The sequence below is a fragment of the Nilaparvata lugens genome, chromosome 14 (assembly GCF_014356525.2).
Source record: "Nilaparvata lugens isolate BPH chromosome 14, ASM1435652v1, whole genome shotgun sequence".
Lineage (NCBI taxonomy): Eukaryota > Metazoa > Arthropoda > Insecta > Hemiptera > Delphacidae > Nilaparvata > Nilaparvata lugens.
In genome coordinates, this window is record NC_052517.1 from 2743262 (window position 1) to 2762467 (window position 19206).

General features: G+C 36.6%; 1 protein-coding gene across 1 annotated transcript in view; it reads left to right on the plus strand.

Moving 5' to 3' along the window:
• Positions 1-32: 32 nt before the first annotated feature.
• LOC111051895 (dnaJ homolog subfamily C member 1) overlaps positions 33-19206 on the plus strand; it is a 28206-nt gene continuing 9032 nt past the window's right edge. Inside the window, exons 1-5 of the mRNA XM_039440489.1 lie at positions 33-291; positions 3011-3180; positions 4394-4495; positions 8629-8847; positions 17081-17190. Of these exons, the coding sequence (XP_039296423.1) occupies positions 3019-3180; positions 4394-4495; positions 8629-8847; positions 17081-17190 (593 nt within the window). The 5' untranslated portion in view covers positions 33-291; positions 3011-3018. The remainder of the gene's footprint in view (positions 292-3010; positions 3181-4393; positions 4496-8628; positions 8848-17080; positions 17191-19206) is intronic.

The following is a 19206-nucleotide window of genomic DNA, read 5'->3' on the forward strand; positions in this document are numbered from 1 at the left end:
TTCACTAAACAGCTGTTTGACATTAATGGCTTCCTTTGATCCTTTCCTTTGAGATTTCTGTGCGTTGACATGACACACCGACGAACGTCAAGTGTGTTTATTAAATTTAAAATGTAATTTCTGGCTTAAAAAATGTCAATCTAGCTTATCCATTTAGCTCAATACGTAGATTTGCAGATATTGAACAATCAAAACACTACAGAAAAACTTGCCAAAAGCATCTTCCGGTTTCTAACACGGAAACATAACCTATTTTGGTTTGATTACAGACCCATATTATACTGCTTTCTGGTAAGTATTACACTTCATTTTCTTATATATTCTTGATAAAATATGTAAGAATGATACCGTTTTTCCAATTTGAATGTATCTGTAAAATTTTCAGGGAATATATTATTCAAAATTCAATTTTTCACTCAACTATATAACATATGTTGGACCATATTTGTAGTATTATTTGAAGTTACTAGTAGTTTTCTTGTCAAGATATCGATAGTAGATAATCTTCATCAAATCTTTCAACATATTGTCTTAGTTTGGTTTTAATGATTGAAAACAATGTCTTGAAGTTAAGATTGTTTAGGTACAATATGTTTTTAAGGTGTAGCTGTTTTGTAGTGATCCGTGGTCTAGTGAGTAGAGTGCTTGCTTAGCAGCATAGAGATCATCGGTTCAAACCCCGGTTATCACCTAAAGTTTTTGAACAGGTCACGCCCATTTTATAAGATGGGCACGTTATATTGTCGGTCCTGGCTAAAGTATGGCAGTCGTAAAGCCAGTTGACGGCTTAAATAATATATTTAGACGAGGTGGAACTTCCGTCAGGGACTCCCCACCAATAAAAGCTATACGAATTGTGTTATCAAGGTGCAATAGGCCTACATCAACACTTGATATTACCTCAATTTTTATATAATATTTATTTCTTTACACAAGTCAATAAATCTGCTGCAATTCATCTCGTATAACAATATTAAAATGAATAATCCATTCAATATCCTTTAGTATTTCACCCATAATATGGGTTGAATGTTATTGTAAAAAGTATTGTCTTTTGGTGTAAGAGTGTAAAAAGGGCACAGTATGAGAGACTACCAGCGTCACATAGCTTCACCAAAAACAACTACTAGGACTATCGGCTTCAGTTAACACTCACATTTGCAACATAGACACCCTATACACTGTCTATTATTAGTGTGTTGTTAGGAGTGTAAGAGTGTAAGAAGGGCACAGTATGAGAGACTACCAGCGTCACATAGCTTCACCAAAAACAACTACTAGGACTATCGGTTTCAGTTAACACTCACATTTGCAACATAGACACCCTATACACTGTCTATTATTAGTGTGTTGTTGGGAGTGTAAGAGTGTAAGAAGGGCACAGTATGAGAGACTACCAGCGTCACATAGCTTTACCAAGAACAACTACTAGGACTATCGGTTTCAGTTAACACTCACATTTGCAACATAGACACCCTATACACTGTCTATTATTAGTGTGTTGTTGGGAGTGTAAGAGTGTAAGAAGGGCACAGTATGAGAGACTACCAGCGTCACATAGCTTAACCAAAAACAACTACTAGGACTATCGGCTTCAGTTAACACTCACATTTGCAACATAGACACCCCATACACTGTCTATTATTAGTGTGTTGTTGGGAGTGTAAGAGTGTAAGAAGGGCACAGTATGAGAGACTACCAGCGTCACATAGCTTTACCAAGAACAACTACTAGGACTATCGGTTTCAGTTAACACTCACATTTGCAACATAGACACCCTATACACTGTCTATTATTAGTGTGTTGTTGGGAGTGTAAGAGTGTAAGACGGGCACAGTATGAGAGACTACCAGCGTCACATAGCTTCACCAAAAACAACTACTAGGACTATCGGCTTCAGTTAACACTCACATTTGCAACATAGACACCCCATACACTGTCTATTATTAGTGTGTTGTTGGGAGTGTAAGAGTGTAAGAAGGGCACAGTATGAGAGACTACCAGCGTCACATAGCTTTACCAAGAACAACTACTAGGACTATCGGTTTCAGTTAACACTCACATTTGCAACATAGACACCCTATACACTGTCTATTATTAGTGTGTTGTTGGGAGTGTAAGAGTGTAAGACGGGCACAGTATGAGAGACTACCAGCGTCACATAGCTTTACCAAAAACAACTACCTACTATAGTGAGGTCTACCTTATAATGACAGTATTTGATCAACTTTGGTTTTGCTATCCTTGTCTATCATTCGACAAAGCCGGTGGTACTATCCTTTTCTAGGTCCACAACGGTGTTAATTATGTTTTTGACAGTGTAGAAATATGATTAATTAATACAGAGAATCGGCATCGCTATTGTTCTATCTTTATCCACTGTCATTATAACGTAGATCTCACTATAGGACCATCGGCTTCAGTTAACAATCACATTTGCCACATAAATGCCCTATACCATGGCGTATCACCATAAATGATGTACAGTATCAACACAATATGATACAGTATCATCTGAACTTGATACACAACACCATAATTTGATACAAAACTTCCAAACTTTGAATGAATTTTACAAACCATGGGATATGGTAATTTTCTGTAAAGTGTCAAGTTTTTAGCTCAAAAATTTATAGTTTCATTCAAAATTTAGACTTTTTGAATAATTACTAAGATACTGTTCTAGATTTTTTATTTTAGACTCTAATAGTACCTATTTGATTCAAAATTTACTCGTCTATCTGAGTATTGAAGTGCGTAAATTTTATTTTGAAAAGTGAAAGTGACATAACCAACATTTTGATTTGGACAGTATAGTATAAATTGGAAATGGGACAGTTTTGGGCATGAGCCTGTTGTGCCGCCTTTCCTCATGTTAGGTATTATTTGTACACAATGTGAATAAATAAATAAATATGCTATCTTTACTGTATAATACTGGGCTATTTCAATATGTTCCGTTTTTCTATGACTTTATTTTTTTACAGATTCTTTCTTCTTTTGTTCGCAGATTCCAATATGGCGTCGTTATCTGGTTCTTCCTTCAGTCTTCCCTTTCTAATACTTGTGTTTATCTTTGGAATTACGTCAGTTTTTGGATTTGCCACAGACGAGATGGAGGTTTTTGATGCGGTGGAAGAAATCAATCAGAACTTCTACACTTTGCTGGATATTCCTCAGGTAGACTTTCAAGTTAATTTATTCACATCAAAATGTCAGTATCCCTTATTAATATCACAAATACTTCCCATTCAATTAACGCTGCAAGGAAGACGGTTAGTTGGTTGAGGCAAACTTAGTTTGCTATTTGCTATCCTTGTCTATCATTAAACAAAGCAGATCGCTCTATCCTTGTCTGTCATTAAAGAAAGCAGATACCTCTATCTTTTTCTAGCTCCGGTTTGTTGCCTAATTGCATAGAGAAATAATAGCGTAAGTAGATATCCCATGGTATAGGGAGTTTATGTCGTAACTTTTACTGTTATCTCAAGCAGATTACTGTCGATTATTGTCGATTTTTACTGTTTTGACCGGGCGAGAGTGTATGAACGGCACAATATGAGAGACTACCAGCGTCATAAAGCTTCACAGGAAAGAACTACGTGGACTATTGACTTGAGATAACAGTAAAAGTTACGACATACACTCCCTATACCATGAGATATCTACTTACGCTATTGTTCTCTATGCTAATTGTTTGGGAGTGCTTCAGGGCTTCGAGATTTCAGATCTGCGAGTGTCTATTCGAGACAAACTGAAAGAATTGGGACGTTGTGCCGTTCAGTTTGTACATTTCCACAGCAATGCGTTCACGTTGCAGGCTGATAACAGAGACAAATAATCTGGGACAAACCAGACAATCTGAAATTTCTAAAATCCTCGCGATCAGCTGAATCTTGCTTATTTGAGATATCGTACATACGAATGACACCCAATCGTTTGTATGCTATGAAGAAATATCATGATCTTCATACCTTTTAATACGTCTCAATTCCTTCTGCTTCATTATGAAGTGTTTTTTTATATTATTCTGCAATTGCATATATTTCTCCATTGTTTGTAAAGATGTTGCTCCATTTCATTTCATTTGTATTTTTCATAATGAAACACAATAAGGAAAAATATAAACAAAGTCCAACGTACATGGGAATAAAATTTATTGGTTGTTTCCCAGGTTGCATAAGACATGAACCTGATAGATCAAAATTTAAGGAATTGCTGAGAGCATATTTGATGGATTTAGCATGCTACAGTATAAACGAGTTTACTGTAAAAAAATGAATTTTATACAGTCACTAATTTCTCTTTAGCTTTAAGTTAGTTTTTAGTTTTTTGACTTTTTCGTGTATGTTTTGGAAAGAAATAAATGATTGATTGATTGATTCTTTTTTAGAATGCTGATGCATCTGCTATTAAAAAAGCGTTCAGACGTTTGTCACTGGTTCTACATCCTGACAAAAACGACGCTCCAGACGCCGAGGTGCAATTCAGACAGGTAAGAATTATTTTTCAGTTATTCATTCATCTGTAATATCATTATATTACACGCAAGTGATAGGAAATTCATTAGTGTATCATACGGAATAAGTCATTCGTCATTCATAAGTCATTCGTCATTCATAAGTCATTCGTCATTCATAAGTCATTCGTGTATCGATACGGAAAACGAGTTTGTATCAAAATTAATGAGAAATTGAGTTGTTTGTATCAAGTTTGGTGGGGTATTTGATACGGAAGTGTGTTGTTTGTTTCAAGTTTGGTGGGGGATATGATACGGTAGTGAGTTGTTCGTATCAAATTTATAAGATAATGAAGGAAAGAATTGGCTTATACAGGTAGGGGATAGGAAATTCACGAATGACGCATCATCACGTCTCAACTACTCAACTCATTAACTTGAAATTGTGCATATAGATTCTTGATTAACCGAGGATGGTTATAGGCCTATTTTCAATACTTCAAAATCTCAGTAGGTCCAGTTTGTCAAGTTCTTAATTAGACCTTTGTGAAGCACGGGTTACCTGCTAGTAACTGGTAACTGATGAATTAGGTGCTGGCTTTATAATATTCAGAAGAGAACCGGGTTCAAATCCCGGCCCGGAGAAGATATTTATCTCGGGACACTCCCGTTGGGTCGTCTGTCCCGGCTGCCTGAAAAGCAGTCTTTGCGTCATGTCAGATGCCCTGACATTCATCAGTTGACAAACTCATGCCCTCCCGTACCCTCAACAGTTTTTAAGTTTGGTAGAGAGTTAGTGGGGAGGATATTTTTAATATTCTTTCCGAAGAATGGACATTGATATGTCCAAAGCTCCGCCAATTTATGTAGATGCATTACAATATAATTATCTATAGTTATTATATTACAAATTACTTTTTCATATCATATACAGTTCAATAATTATTTTCTCAGTCTATATTATGTAAATTCATCTATAATTTTGCTGTATTGTAAGCTATTGTATATAAGTGTATAAGCCAGTATATATTGTAATCTACATAAGTACTCAATCAATCAATCAGTTTTGATTTATGTTTTTGTACAGTTGGTAGAAAAGTACCTAACGTATTAACCTCAAAGACCAATAGGAGGTGATGCTAATGAATGGTCTCTCAGACTGTTCTATTTTTACTATCTACCGTTGGTATCAATGATTGATGAACCCCCCAGTTTTTCGTACGTCAATTAACGTTTAATCACGATTGAATGCTCTACTTTAATCGAGATTAGTGCTAACCGATGCATTTTGCTTTCAAAAAACAGAAATTTCAAGCGATAACGCCAATTAAACTAACCGGCGTAACAATTTCTAATTTTGATTAGTTGGCACCATTTTAACCGTGATTAGTAGAAACGAAGAAAATTTGGTTGCACAAAGGTAAAAATCTGGTGTGGCGCACTCACACAACTTTCCTTGCCGTTATGAAAATTGATCACCTGACGCTAGTGTTCCCGCGCATCACAAGTCTACTATTCAAAGATTTGAGCCAGCTGGTGACTGGGCAATAACACTGGAGACACACATGAGGTCTGCTATCTTTTCATAGTGAATGATTTAATAGAATCAACAATAATTTGCAATTGAATAATCACATTTTCTCGAATTTAAAGCTTTTTTTCAATTTTAGGTGAAAATGTTACTGAACATTAATTGTAGAGATTTTCATGCTCAATCTTCTCCACTTGATTTTTTTCGTTTCAATTGTATCTGAAGCCTGATAATTGGGAATCTATCTGCATTGATAGGGCGGAGCTCATGAAATTTTTAAAGATACGGGACTTGTGGCAGTTGATAGAGCTTATCGATGACTATTTTAGGTATGAATTTGATCAAAATCGTTGGAGCCGTTTTCGAGAAAATTGCAAAAAACCCTGTTTTTGACAACATTTTCACCATTTTGAATTGCATCAGATCGAAATTGTTCGTGTCGGATACTTATATCGTAAGGACCTTAAGTTCCAAATTTCAAGTCATTCTGTTAATTGGGAGATGAGATATTGTGTACAGAGACGCACATACACTCATACACACACACACACACACACACACACACACACACACACACACACACACACACACACACACACACACACACATACAGACCAATACCCAAAAACCACTTTTTTGGACTCAGGGGACCTTGAAACGTATAGAAATTTAGAAATTGGGGTAACTTAATTTTTTTCGGAAAGCAATATTTTCCTTACCTATGGTAATAGGGCAAGGAAAGTAAAAAAACAGAAATTTCAAGCGATAACGCCGATTAAACTAACCGGCGTAAACAATTTTTAATTCTGATTAGTTGGCACTATTTTAACCGTGATTAGTTGAAACGAAGAAAATTTGGACGCACAAAGGTTAAAATCGAAAAATAACGCTGGTTAAACTAATCGACGTAAAAGATTTTCAACAGGCCATTCACGTGGAATTAAATCCAACTAACGCCGGTTAGGTACCTACTGATAGCTGTCTTCCAATTAGTTTTTGGTAAAAAACTAAAAAAATCAAAGTATGGGCTAAATATATGAATGAGTTTCATTCATTAATAAAATAGAGAAGTGTATTTAGCTGATATTAGCATTCAAAATTAGATTTTGATTTTTGAGGTTAGTTTTCGATGTGTTGTCGTCTGTTAGCAGCAGCATAGCACTTGACACTGGCGACAGACAGTGGACAGAGCATTTTTATGGCGCATGCCTCTGTATTGAATGGTCAAATTCACCGCTTCAATAACATAACCTCATTTTTACCTTAAAACATACCTATCATTATCAGTTTTCTATTATGTAAATTAAATATTCTCTCTATTAGAATTGAAATCAAACTCATTTTTCTTTGTCTAATAATATTGGACCATGATCTCGTTTGTTAATATTTTTTCAGTTTCAAATTCACCGCTCCAATAACATAACCTTAATTATTTTGTGTCAGTTAAATTACAGTGTTGTCGGATTGGGAAACCGTTAAAATCGTGGTTAGTTAACCGTTAAACTTAATCGGGATTAAAAACTAACCGATCTCGGTGGAACAGAAATATATTGGATAATAAATATTGGACAAATATTGGACCATGATCTCGTTTGTTAATATTTTTTCAGTTTCAAATGCACCGCTTCAATAACATAACCTTAATTATTTTGTCAGGTAAATTACAGTGTTGTCGGATTGTGAAACCGTTAAAATCGTGGTTAGTTAACCGGTGAACTTAATCGGGATTAAAAACTAACCGATCTTGGTGGAACAGAAATGAATCCGTAAAACTAACGCTGATTTGTTAATCGACGTTAATGTCCATATTTAACAGACGGACGTGCAACTGGCCCTAACATTTTTCATTTTTCATTTCATTTCATTTTTTTTCATCCCACTGACCACCTATGAAAGGGGTATAAGGATTTGTCAATATTATAATCTAAGTCGTCAATCTTTGCATTCTATAATGCAATAGTTATTTGTGCAACTAGTGCGCAAAGTGACAGTTTGCTGCACCGAAAGAAACGTTTACGCCCGAGCCGTAGGCGAGGGCGGAATGGTTTGTTGAGTGCAGCAGAGGAACTTTGCGCACGTATTTCACATTAAGTTTTTCCTACAGTTACCATTGAATATGAAAAGTGGGTAATTATGGGTAAAATTGCCTGAAATGCATCAAATGTTTTTCTGTGTAATTTTATTATTGATAAAAACATTAATTTATTGTCAAATTGAATAAAAATGTTGTCCTTGGTTATAATATCTAATACTAATAATTAGCGCGTTGTGCTTGGTTGCACCTCTGCTCACTATAGCAGCCACAGCAGTCACTGTTACCAACTTCATTTTGATTTTGCTGCACTGTTGCTCCATATAACCTACTAAGTATTTTGCGTTGCCATGTTGCAAATCTGGAGTGCAGAAAAATTTTTCCCGCACTAGAGCGGAAAAGTGATTCTTTGCGTTCTGTAATCAGTGCAGCAATGGCCATTTTTTAACGTAACTGTAGGAAAAAATAATTCCTCACTGGAATAAGGACAAACTTGCAACAACTCCTCCCTCACCTTAATTCTGAACACCTGTAAGAGCGTGTTGGCAATGAATTATAAAGCCGAATTCCTGCACCTAACAGTTTCGTTTTCTGTTTTTTTGACAGTTGGTAGCCATGTACGACATCCTGAAGGACCCCAACAAGCGGCGTTGCTATGACAACGTGTTAGTGAATGGTTTGCCAGACTGGCGACAAGCTGTCTACTATTACAGACGTGTGAGGAAAATGGGACTGGCTGAGATGACCGCCATTTTGTTTGTTATTATCAGCATTGGTCAGTATCTGGTTGGATGGGCAGCCTATCTCGAGAAGAAGTACACTGTGGTGAGTAAGAGGTCCACGTTATAATGGCAGAATTTGATTAACATTGGTGTTGATATCCTTGTCTATCATCCCACTAAGCAGATAGCTCTATCTTGTTTTGTATCTAATTATGGTGTTGTGTATCAAGTTGAGATGATAGTGTATCATGTGTGGTGATACTGTATCATATTGTGTTGATACAGTATCATATTGTCGGTATATCGAACACTATAGTGAGGTCCACATTATAATGGCAGTGGATAAAGATAGAAGAATAGCGATGCCGATTCTGTTCATTAATTAATTATATTTATTAATAATCATTACATTACATCAATTTTGGGAATAATCCCATTTGACAGGTAACTTGTCAGTACTAATCCTAATCCTAATACTATAATACATACAATCAAAATAATAAAATATTTATTCAGGTATCAAGTGTCAAGTATCTTTAAGGATGATAATGATATATATCATATATATATAAAGAAAATCAATTTTCTTGTGAATAAAATTCTGAGATTGCGTATAGGCTTCTCTCTAATAACATTTTTTTGACTGCCTGTTTGAATAAAATGACTGATTCAATGTTTCGAATGTCTGTTGGCAGCCTATTATAGAGTCTCATTCCTGAATAAAATGGAGTTTTTTCAAAAGCTACATTTCTATGGATTGGAAATGCAATAATATTTCTATTTCGAGTATTATATTTATGATTATCTGTACAAAATTGGAACTTATTGATATTTACTTTAACAAAAACTACTAGCTGGTAAATGTAAATGGAAGGAAGTGTGAGTATGTTAAGGTCTTTGAAAAATGCTTTACATGAGTCCCTTGATCTCAGTCTACAGATAACTCTCAATATCTTTTTCTGCATGATGAAGATTCTTCGGCTGTCTACAGAGTTACCCCAAAATATTGTGCCGTAGCTCAAGTGGGAGTAAACATATGCATAATAGACAGTCAATAATGTGTTTCTGTCGAGTGAGTTGGAAAGAGTTGAAATTACAAAATAGGCCTGATTCAATTTTTTCATTAAGCTCTTAATGTGCTCCTTCCAGGAAAAATTCTGGTCGATTACAAGTCCCAAGAATTTAGTTGAGGAGGAGAGTATTAAGCTATTTCTAATGGTTGGAAGGTGAGTCTCGTCTATCCTCGTTTGATTGCGTATGGAACGAAATTGTATAAGGTGTGTTTTACTGCAATTTAAGGAAAGTCCATTCACTTTAAACCACTCGTTGATTTCTATAAGTGTATTCTTTAATTGAGTTACCAATGTGATCTGATCAGCGTTTGATGCTATACAAGTTGTGTCATCCGCATACATAATTAACTTTGAATTGGTTGTTGCCTTGGGTAAATCATTAATGTATAACAAAAAGAGCAAAGGTCCGAGGACAGATCCTTGTGGTACTCCATTTGGGACCCTGGTAAATGAAGAACATTTTGCAGAAGATGGATCTCTCACACATTGCTTCCTGTCGGAAAGATAGGAGCGGAGCCAACTTAGAGCTGTGCCTGCTATTCCATAAAAGCTCAATTTTTCCAGCAGGATTTCATGATTTACACAGTCAAAAGCTTTTGAAAGATCGCAGAATATGCCAGCAGCATGCTGCGACCGATCAATTGCAAGTGACATATATTTGACAAAATCATAGATTGCTCCAGAAATGTCCTTCTTTTTACGAAATCCAAACTGGTCTTCAACCAATAATCCATTATTCTCTAAATGAGCAGTCAACCTAGACACAACCGCCATCTCATATATCTTTGAGAACACAGACAGTATTGCAACTGGTCTATAATTACTCAGATCATTGGGATCTCCTTTTTTAAGAAAGGGTAACACATTACTGTATTTTAAAATGTCAGGGAACACACCATGCTTAAAAGATTGATTAATTAGAAAAGTTAAAGGTTTAATCATTTGGATAGCACATTTTTTTAAAAGGAAAGGAGGAAAATCATCCCAGCCAGGTGCTCTGGATGCTTTCATTTTCTTTATTAGGGTAATTATCTCATGTTCCGTCACCTGAGCAAATGAAACTAAAATGCTGTTTGTTTTTTGTTGTCTATTACAGTACTCAAAAGCAGTTTCCATGTCTGTACTTAACTTCAATGTGTCGCAAATGTTTGAAAAAAATTGATTGAATGAATTTAATGTAGATTCAATTGGAGCATCACTGAATACCCTCGACAATTCCAACTCTTTCCCTCCCTCATGTGTCTCTTGTTTAACTATTTTCCAAGCCATTTTTGTTTTGTTATCAGCCTGACGTATTCTGTTACTGTTGTGTAATATTTTAGCCTGTCTAATGCACCTATTTAGAATTTTCTTGTACTGTCTCACATATGCTCTGAGTTCAGGACAGTCAAGTAATCTGGATTGAGAGTGTAATTCCCTAGCTCTGGCACACGATGTACGAATACCTAAAGTAATCCAGCCTTTATCAATATTGTTGCGTGATTTATGGCTTGTTATAATTTTACGCGGAAATGATTGCTCTAAGTATAAATTTGTCATTGTGTGGAATTTATTATACAATACATTTGAATCTGAGATCATTCTGCTCATATGAAAAAGGGAATCCCAGTTTTCACTTGATAAAATTTTGATGAAGTTATTAACATTCATTTCTGAAAATACTCTGATTGTTTTAGTTACTTTCTTTCTATTTTCCTTAGTTGATTTATTTTCTTTACCGTGTGCCAGTAGTTTTTTTGGAATATTTATTATCTGTGTTGTATGGTCCGACAGATTTGTGTTAATAATTGATGCATTGCATTGGTCCAGAGCAAAATCGGAAGCTATATTATCAATACACGTTTGAGAGCCAGGTGCAAGTCTAGTCGCGTCGGTGATATGTAAGTGCAAGTTATATGAGTTGAGTAAATCAACCAATCTAGACCGGGATATTGTATCTCTCAGTACGTCTATATTAAAATCTCCAGAAAGAATTCGTTTATACTTTGGAAATTTTCTACTACAAAATTCTAACAACTTATTGAGCTGTGTAAAAAAGATATTCAATGATATTTTTGAGTTGATAGGTGATCTATAAATATTTATAATAATGATGCTCATATCTCCAGTTATTTTAGCACCACAACACTCGAAAGATTGCTCTATACTAAATTTTTCAAACTCTTTGGTTGATTCACAGTCCATATCATGTCTTGCAAGTATACATGAACCTCCTCTAATTCTCTCAGTTCTACAATAATTAGAAATAAGTTTGAAGTTATGGAACCTATGCAATAGAAACATATTACTATCCTTCACCCAATGTTCCGTGAGACAGATAATATCGGGCCTGGTGTTTAAAGAGTCAAAAAAAAGGTTAATTTCATCTACTTTGTTGCTTTGTGTAATACCCTGAATGTTCCAATGCATTAAATTAAGATTTACTTTAGATCTAAAAAAGTAGTATCACCTGTGTCAGTTATCAGTTCATTTTCATCACATCTTTCAATCGAGTTCTTCAGTTGTTGTTTGTCACTTTCACTTGAGTTTGAATCTGCTGATAACACCTGCGGAAGTGGATGCTCGTCTGTTGAGGTGGCGTCATTACAAGTTATTCCATCAATGTCTATGTTGTTATGAGGTTCTGCAACATGGTCAGTTGAAAAGCACTGGACAATCCTATCAGCAATGACTCGCTTTCCAGTCAAGTTCAAATGCAACCCATGACGGGTGTAGAAGCGTCTACCCAGTCCATGCACATTGAACAATTTGACGTTCGTGAAGCGGTTGGCGAGCACCTTCAGCGTTTCATTGACTTTTATTATTGTTGCATTGATAGGTGAAGACAATGGAAGATCGTGTCGGCATGGTATATTCACTGAGAAAACACGAGTGTGTGTCAAATTCTGAAGCTGCGTTATAAGAGTGTCTAGGTAGCTTTCATGGCAACCCGTCGAACAGTCATTTGTGCCACCCATCAGCACCTTCATGTCACGCGCCGACATAGATCCACATTCTTTGTCACACTCAGAAGTAACTGATTTAAATAATTCCCCCGGCTTCAGTATACTGGTGATTTGAGCCTCAGTCCTTTCTGATAACAGCTCGTTTAGTCTTCTACCTTGGCTAGCAGAAAATAGTCTGATTTTGCCACCCGAAATCGGCCGCCTTTTCAAATTCAGTGCCAAATTGCAGACATCTGTTACATCTCCATTTCCAACACTGCAAGATTCAACTTTTTCCGAACTTCTAGCTGAATTTGTAGTTTTAATATGCCTAGAATATCGAGTTTTATGTTTTTTCGACGTTGTCGGTGATTTGTGAATGTGTGAGTTGACTGTAACTCTATGGGCTGTTGATGACTCGTCTACTGGCAACAGTGAAAACCTATTGTGCAACTTTATAGGACTACCGGTAAGTTCATAAGACATGGCACATGAGCTGTCATGATGTGCCCTCCATTTATCAGCTTCTTTTTTATGTGTGTCTACCTCATTTCTTAAAGTATTATTGTCCACTTCCAATGTCACCATAGATATCGTCATGGATGTAACTGTCTTGGTCAAGGAATCAATTTCTTCTTTAAGTTTTCTGTTATTTATATTAATACTCTGACAATTTTCACAAAAATCAGAAGGCAACTTGGCGATTGTACTCTTATCAACCATAGTACCTCTAAGTGAAAACTCTGTCGAGTTTCTGTTCTCTAACTCCAGGGTAAGACGTTGTATCTCATCCACTAAGGCTGATTGACTCTCAGTCAGCTGTTCTATTCTACCAATTAATTCATCTTTGGTCTTCAGGATGTTTTCATCTGTCTGGGAGCAAGAATTGAAACAAACTGGTTTCCGAAAAGACCCCAAAGACGAGTCTAGTGACGCCCTATTTGTGGATTTTAATTGCTGCTTGATACTGGGAATCGAACCATTTACTAGCGTACGCGAAAGATTTTTTGGAATTTGATGTGGTGGATGCTTCTTATGATTATCAGTGTAACCTTTTACACAGTCAATTTTTGATGAGGTAGTAACCGAAGCAGGACATCCAGTTGAGCAGCATCGCCAGCAAATATCTCCGCAAACCAGAGTATGGCTCTTTCTAAAACAGTAAGCTTTATAGTACAAGGCCAGGTTGTCCTTTGTTGTTTTGTATGTCTCGAGTTGAGAAGTCATTTTTTCTAATTAGGAATATTACCGTATTCGTTGAGAGTGGATTTTCCTCTCGTTATTGAACCTGATTTCGCTACTAGACGAACCAGCTGACTGAATATATTGTAGGAAAGTGAAAAAGAGGAGATAGTAGTGCCTAGAGAGCGAACAAGGCGGGGAAGAAATGTGGAAGCTCCTGAAAAAGAAAAAGGATGACAGGAAAAGGAGAATGACAAGAGAACAGGAAACGACAGTTTATTTTAAACGTGGTCGTCAGCATCAGAAGAAGACAGTCATTATGTCCTTTAACACAGCACACACATAGAACGCACCAAACTCAACAATTAAAAGTTGTTAAAGAAGTTGTAGAATTCATAAGTGGTATTTTTAAAATCGCCCGCCTTTTGGAAAATGTATTGAGTTAGTTTCGACAAGCTGATAAGAGTTGGGTTGCCATGGAAACCAAAGGACGCGGCTACTGTTGTTTACGCTGGTCGGCTGTGATAATCCTGTCAGAGTCAAGATAAAGATTCAGGCCTACTTGCTAGTTCCGAAAATAGTTTAGTTAATCGGAAACCGTACCGGTAGCAAGTTGTTCTGTTCGCTTCGATAACACAAACACACAGCTGATGTTTATTTACTAACAGGAACAGACAATCAAAGCTCTTACCCACAAAACAATATGTCAACCTACCACAGTGCTATTATTAAATCATCAAAACAAACACTACACAGCCTACACACTTCACTGGTAAGAACTTATATGAACAAGTATGTTTGGTTACTGATAATATGATTGAATTTAACACCTATGGATAATAAATAACTAATAATTTTAACAATTTTGACAGAGCTAAGTTTAGTTGAACTATTCAAGACAGGGCAGTCGTGCCAACTTCGTATGTCGAACACTAAATGCTATAGTGAGGTCCACGTTATAATGGCAGAATTTGATTAACATTGGTGTTGATATCCTTGTCTATCATCCCACAAAGCAGATAGCTATGTCCTGTTTTGTATCAAATTATGGTGTTGTGTATCAAGTTGAGATGATACTGTATCATATTGTGTTGGTACTGTATCATATTGTCGAACACTAATTGTGTAAATAAGTGAGGTCCACGTTATAATGGCAGATTCGATCAACAGTGGTGTTGCTATCCTTGTCTATCATTCCACAAAGCAGATAGCTCTATCCTGTTTTGTATCAAATTATGGTGTTGTGTATCAAGTGTATCGATGGGAGAGGAAGATGTTAAGAAAAAATTATGGGCCAGTGCTAGATGCTGATAGGTGGCGACTCAGAAAAATTGATGAACTCTGTAATCTGTATGGGCAGATTATCATAGTTACAGAAATTAGAAGAGCTAGAATTGGTTGGTTGGCCCATGTGGAACGGATGATGGCAACCTGTACACAGCACGTATATGTCCCTGTATCAGCTACCAGGGGGACCGACCACGCAAGAGATGGTTGGCCGACGTGGAGGCAGACCTTAAATCTCTGGGCGTAAGAAGGTGGAGACAGCGAGCACAGAACAGAGATTCATGGAGAAGGCTTGTGGAGGAGGCCAAGGCTCTTAAGGGTCTTAGAGTCAATGAATAGTACTAGAAGTAGTATCAAGTTGAGATGATACTGTATCATATTGTGTTGATGCTGTATCATGTTGGGTTAAACTGTATTTTTTGTTAACTCAAGTCGATAACTGTCGACTATTGTCTATTATTAGTGTGTTGTTGGGAGTGTAAGGCTCAACTCACACTTAGGCGACTCAGGTGGAGAAGAGACTGGACTCTAGTGGAGAGCATGTGTTTTCAAATGGTGACGTCGCGGAGACTAGAATCGACTGGTCTGAGTGTCACCATTTGGAAACACATGCTCTCCACTAGAGTCCAGTCTCTTCTCCGCCTGAGTCACCTAAGTGTGAGTTGAGCCTAAGAGTGTAAGAAGGGCACAGTATGAGAGACTACCAGCGTCACATAACTTCAGCAAAAACAACTACTAGGACTATCGGCTTCAGTTAACATTCACATTTGGAACATAGACGCCCTATACACTGTCTATTATTAGTGTGTTGTTGGGAGTGTAAGAGTGTAAGAAGGGCACAGTATGAGAGACTGCCAGCGTCACATAGCTTCACCAAAAACAACTACTAGGACTATCGGCTTCAGTTAACACTCACATTTGCAACATAGACACCCTATACACTGTCTATTATTAGTGTGTTGTTGGGAGTGTAAGAGTGTAAGAAGGGCACAGTATGAGAGACTACCAGCGTCACATAGCTTCACCAAAAACAACTACTAGGACTATCGGCTTCAGTTAACACTCACATTTACAACATAGACACCCTATACACTGTCTATTATTAGTGTGTTGTTGGGAGTGTAAGAGTGTAAGAAGGGCACAGTATGAGAGACTACCAGCGTCACATAGCTTCACCAAAAACAACTACTAGGACTATCGGCTTCAGTTAACACTCACATTTGCAACATAGACACCCTATACACTGTCTATTATTAGTGTGTTGTTGGGAGTGTAAGAGTGTAAGAAGGGCACAGTATGAGAGACTACCAGCGTCACATAGCTTCACCAAAAACAACTACTAGGACTATCGGCTTCAGTTACACTCACATTTGCAACATAAACACCCTATACACTGTCTATTATTAGTGTGTTGTTGGGAGTGTAAGAGTGTAGAAGGGCACAGTATGAGAGACTACCAGCGTCACATAGCTTCACCAAAAACAACTACTAGGACTATCGGCTTCAGTTAACACTCACATTTGCAACATAACGGTCCTTTACCATGGCATATCACCATAAATGATACAGTATCAGCACTATATGATACAGTATAGACACAGAATGATTCAGTATCGCCACAATATGATACAGTATCATCTCAACTTGATACACAATACCATAATTTGATACAAAACTTCCAAACTTTGAATGAATTTTACAAACCATGGGATATCTTCTTATGCTATCTGCTATCTTTCTATCTTTACTCTATAATACTAGGCTATTTTGAAATTTTCCTATGCCATGTACTTTATTATGTTATAAATAATATGCCGCGTGTTTATGTAATAATTGATATAACTCCATTGTTTCAAATATTTATTTACAGGAAGAGTACCTGAGTACGAAAAGCAGAAAACTTCACCGTAAACAGAAAAAAAACAAGGGTGATACAACTTCACTCATACAGGAATTTGAAATCGAGCTAGAAAAACCCAGGTCAGTTAAACTGTTCTCTCTCTCACTCTCTCTCTCTCTCTCTCTCTCTCTCTCTCTCTCTCTCTCTCTCTCTCTCTCTCTCTCTCTTATCTCTTATCTCTTATCCTTTAGTAGAGAGTTAGTGGGGAGGATATTTTTAATATTCTTTCCGAAGAATGGACATTGATATGTCCAAAGCTCCGCCAACTTATGTAGATGCATAACAATATAATTATCTATAGTTATTATATTACAAATTGCTTTTTCATATCATATACAGTTCAATAATTATTTCTTAGTTCATATTATGTAAATTCATCTATAATTTTGCTGTATTGTAAGCTATTGTATATAAGTGTATAAGCCAGTATATACTGTATTCTACATAAATAAAGTACTCAATCAATCAATCTCTCTTATCTCTTATCCTTTGGTAGGGAGTTAGTGGGGAGGATATTTTTAATATTGTTTCCGAAGAATGGACATTGATATGTCCAAAGCTCCGCCAATTTATGTAGATGCATAACAATATAATTATTATCTATAGTTATTATATTACAAATTGCTTTTTCATATCATATACAGTTCAACAATTATTTTCTTAGTCTATATTAAGTAAATTCATCTATAATGTTGCTGTATTGTAAGCTATTGTATATAAGTGTATAAGCCAATATATATTGTAATCTACATAAATAAAGTACTCAATCAATCAATCTTTAGGGTTGTGTGGCCGAGAGGACCCGTAGTCATAGCTCCGCCCTAATAAAGGCAAATAATCGATCAATCTTTCCTTAGCTCTAGTACAGTTTCAACCGTTTTAATGAAAGAATCTCCTTCAATACTCCTTTCCAAGAATGGACGGAAATTATCAGTTCAAAATTATCAAATTAACAGTCGAGAGTGGGACGATTCATGTGGATATAACACACAATGGATCGCCGTCAACCTGTCTTCCCGACAACTAGTCTCCTCGCTATTTTGATCACAGGCGTCAGTAAATCCCCTGGCAAAATATACCATTGCCGTCAACTAGTCTCCCCGACAGTAAATCCCCTACTAGAACGAAGGAGCCTAGTTGTCGGCGACAACTAAGCTCCTCACACGCTCACGACAACTAGTCTCCCCGACAGTAAATCCCCTGCTGGATATGAGGGGTCTGGTTGTCGTGATCGTACCCGACAACTAGTCTCCCCGACAGCTGATCCCCTATTGAACATTGAAACCAGCTTGAAGCGGGCGGGGAAGTATTCCAATCACAGACACTGTTTCACACATTCTGTGAATTTAAATTTCCGTATTTTGCGTTCAATCAGATAGTAGTGTAAAATAACTTTGGTGAATGAGGTTGAAAAATATTGGTACTGAGTATGTACTTTGATTAAACTCTATTAATAATACAAATCAAAGCGTTCTGGTAATAAATTGGTGAGTTTACTTACTTTCTATGAACAAGTCGGACAACATCAGAATCCTGAAGGACAAACAGACCAGACTGCAGATCAAAGTCAGACACAGAATGGGAAGAGTGATTTCGGACGAGGAAAGGAAATTAATTTCTGAACGAATGAAGAAATATTGGGCTGAGAGAGGACGGAGTAAAGGTGGAAGATACTGACTACAGTGGTCCAATGAAGGCCATAAAATTATAATAATAATAATTACATTCTATGACGAGCTATAATCAGATGTTTTGAATTATTTAGGAATGTTCCATTTCGTCAAGGAAAAACGTTTCCAATTATAGAAATGAGAAAATAAATATTTTTTTTGTTGAAACTATTTACTACGACTACGCCCCGTTTTGGAATAGTATATTTCGCACCCAGAACAGAAAATGAGACTTTTCCGGCTCGAAATCGGTTTTCAAGTCCGAGGCCGTAGGCCGAGAACTAGAAAAGATTGAGAGCCGGAAAAACATTTTTGCCCGTGGTGCGAACGCTATTTTACGCCATACACAAAAATAAACAATATATATGAGAATAGTTGTTTACTAAGCACTTCCGAAAGCAGAAGTGGAAGGTGATAGCTCTAGCA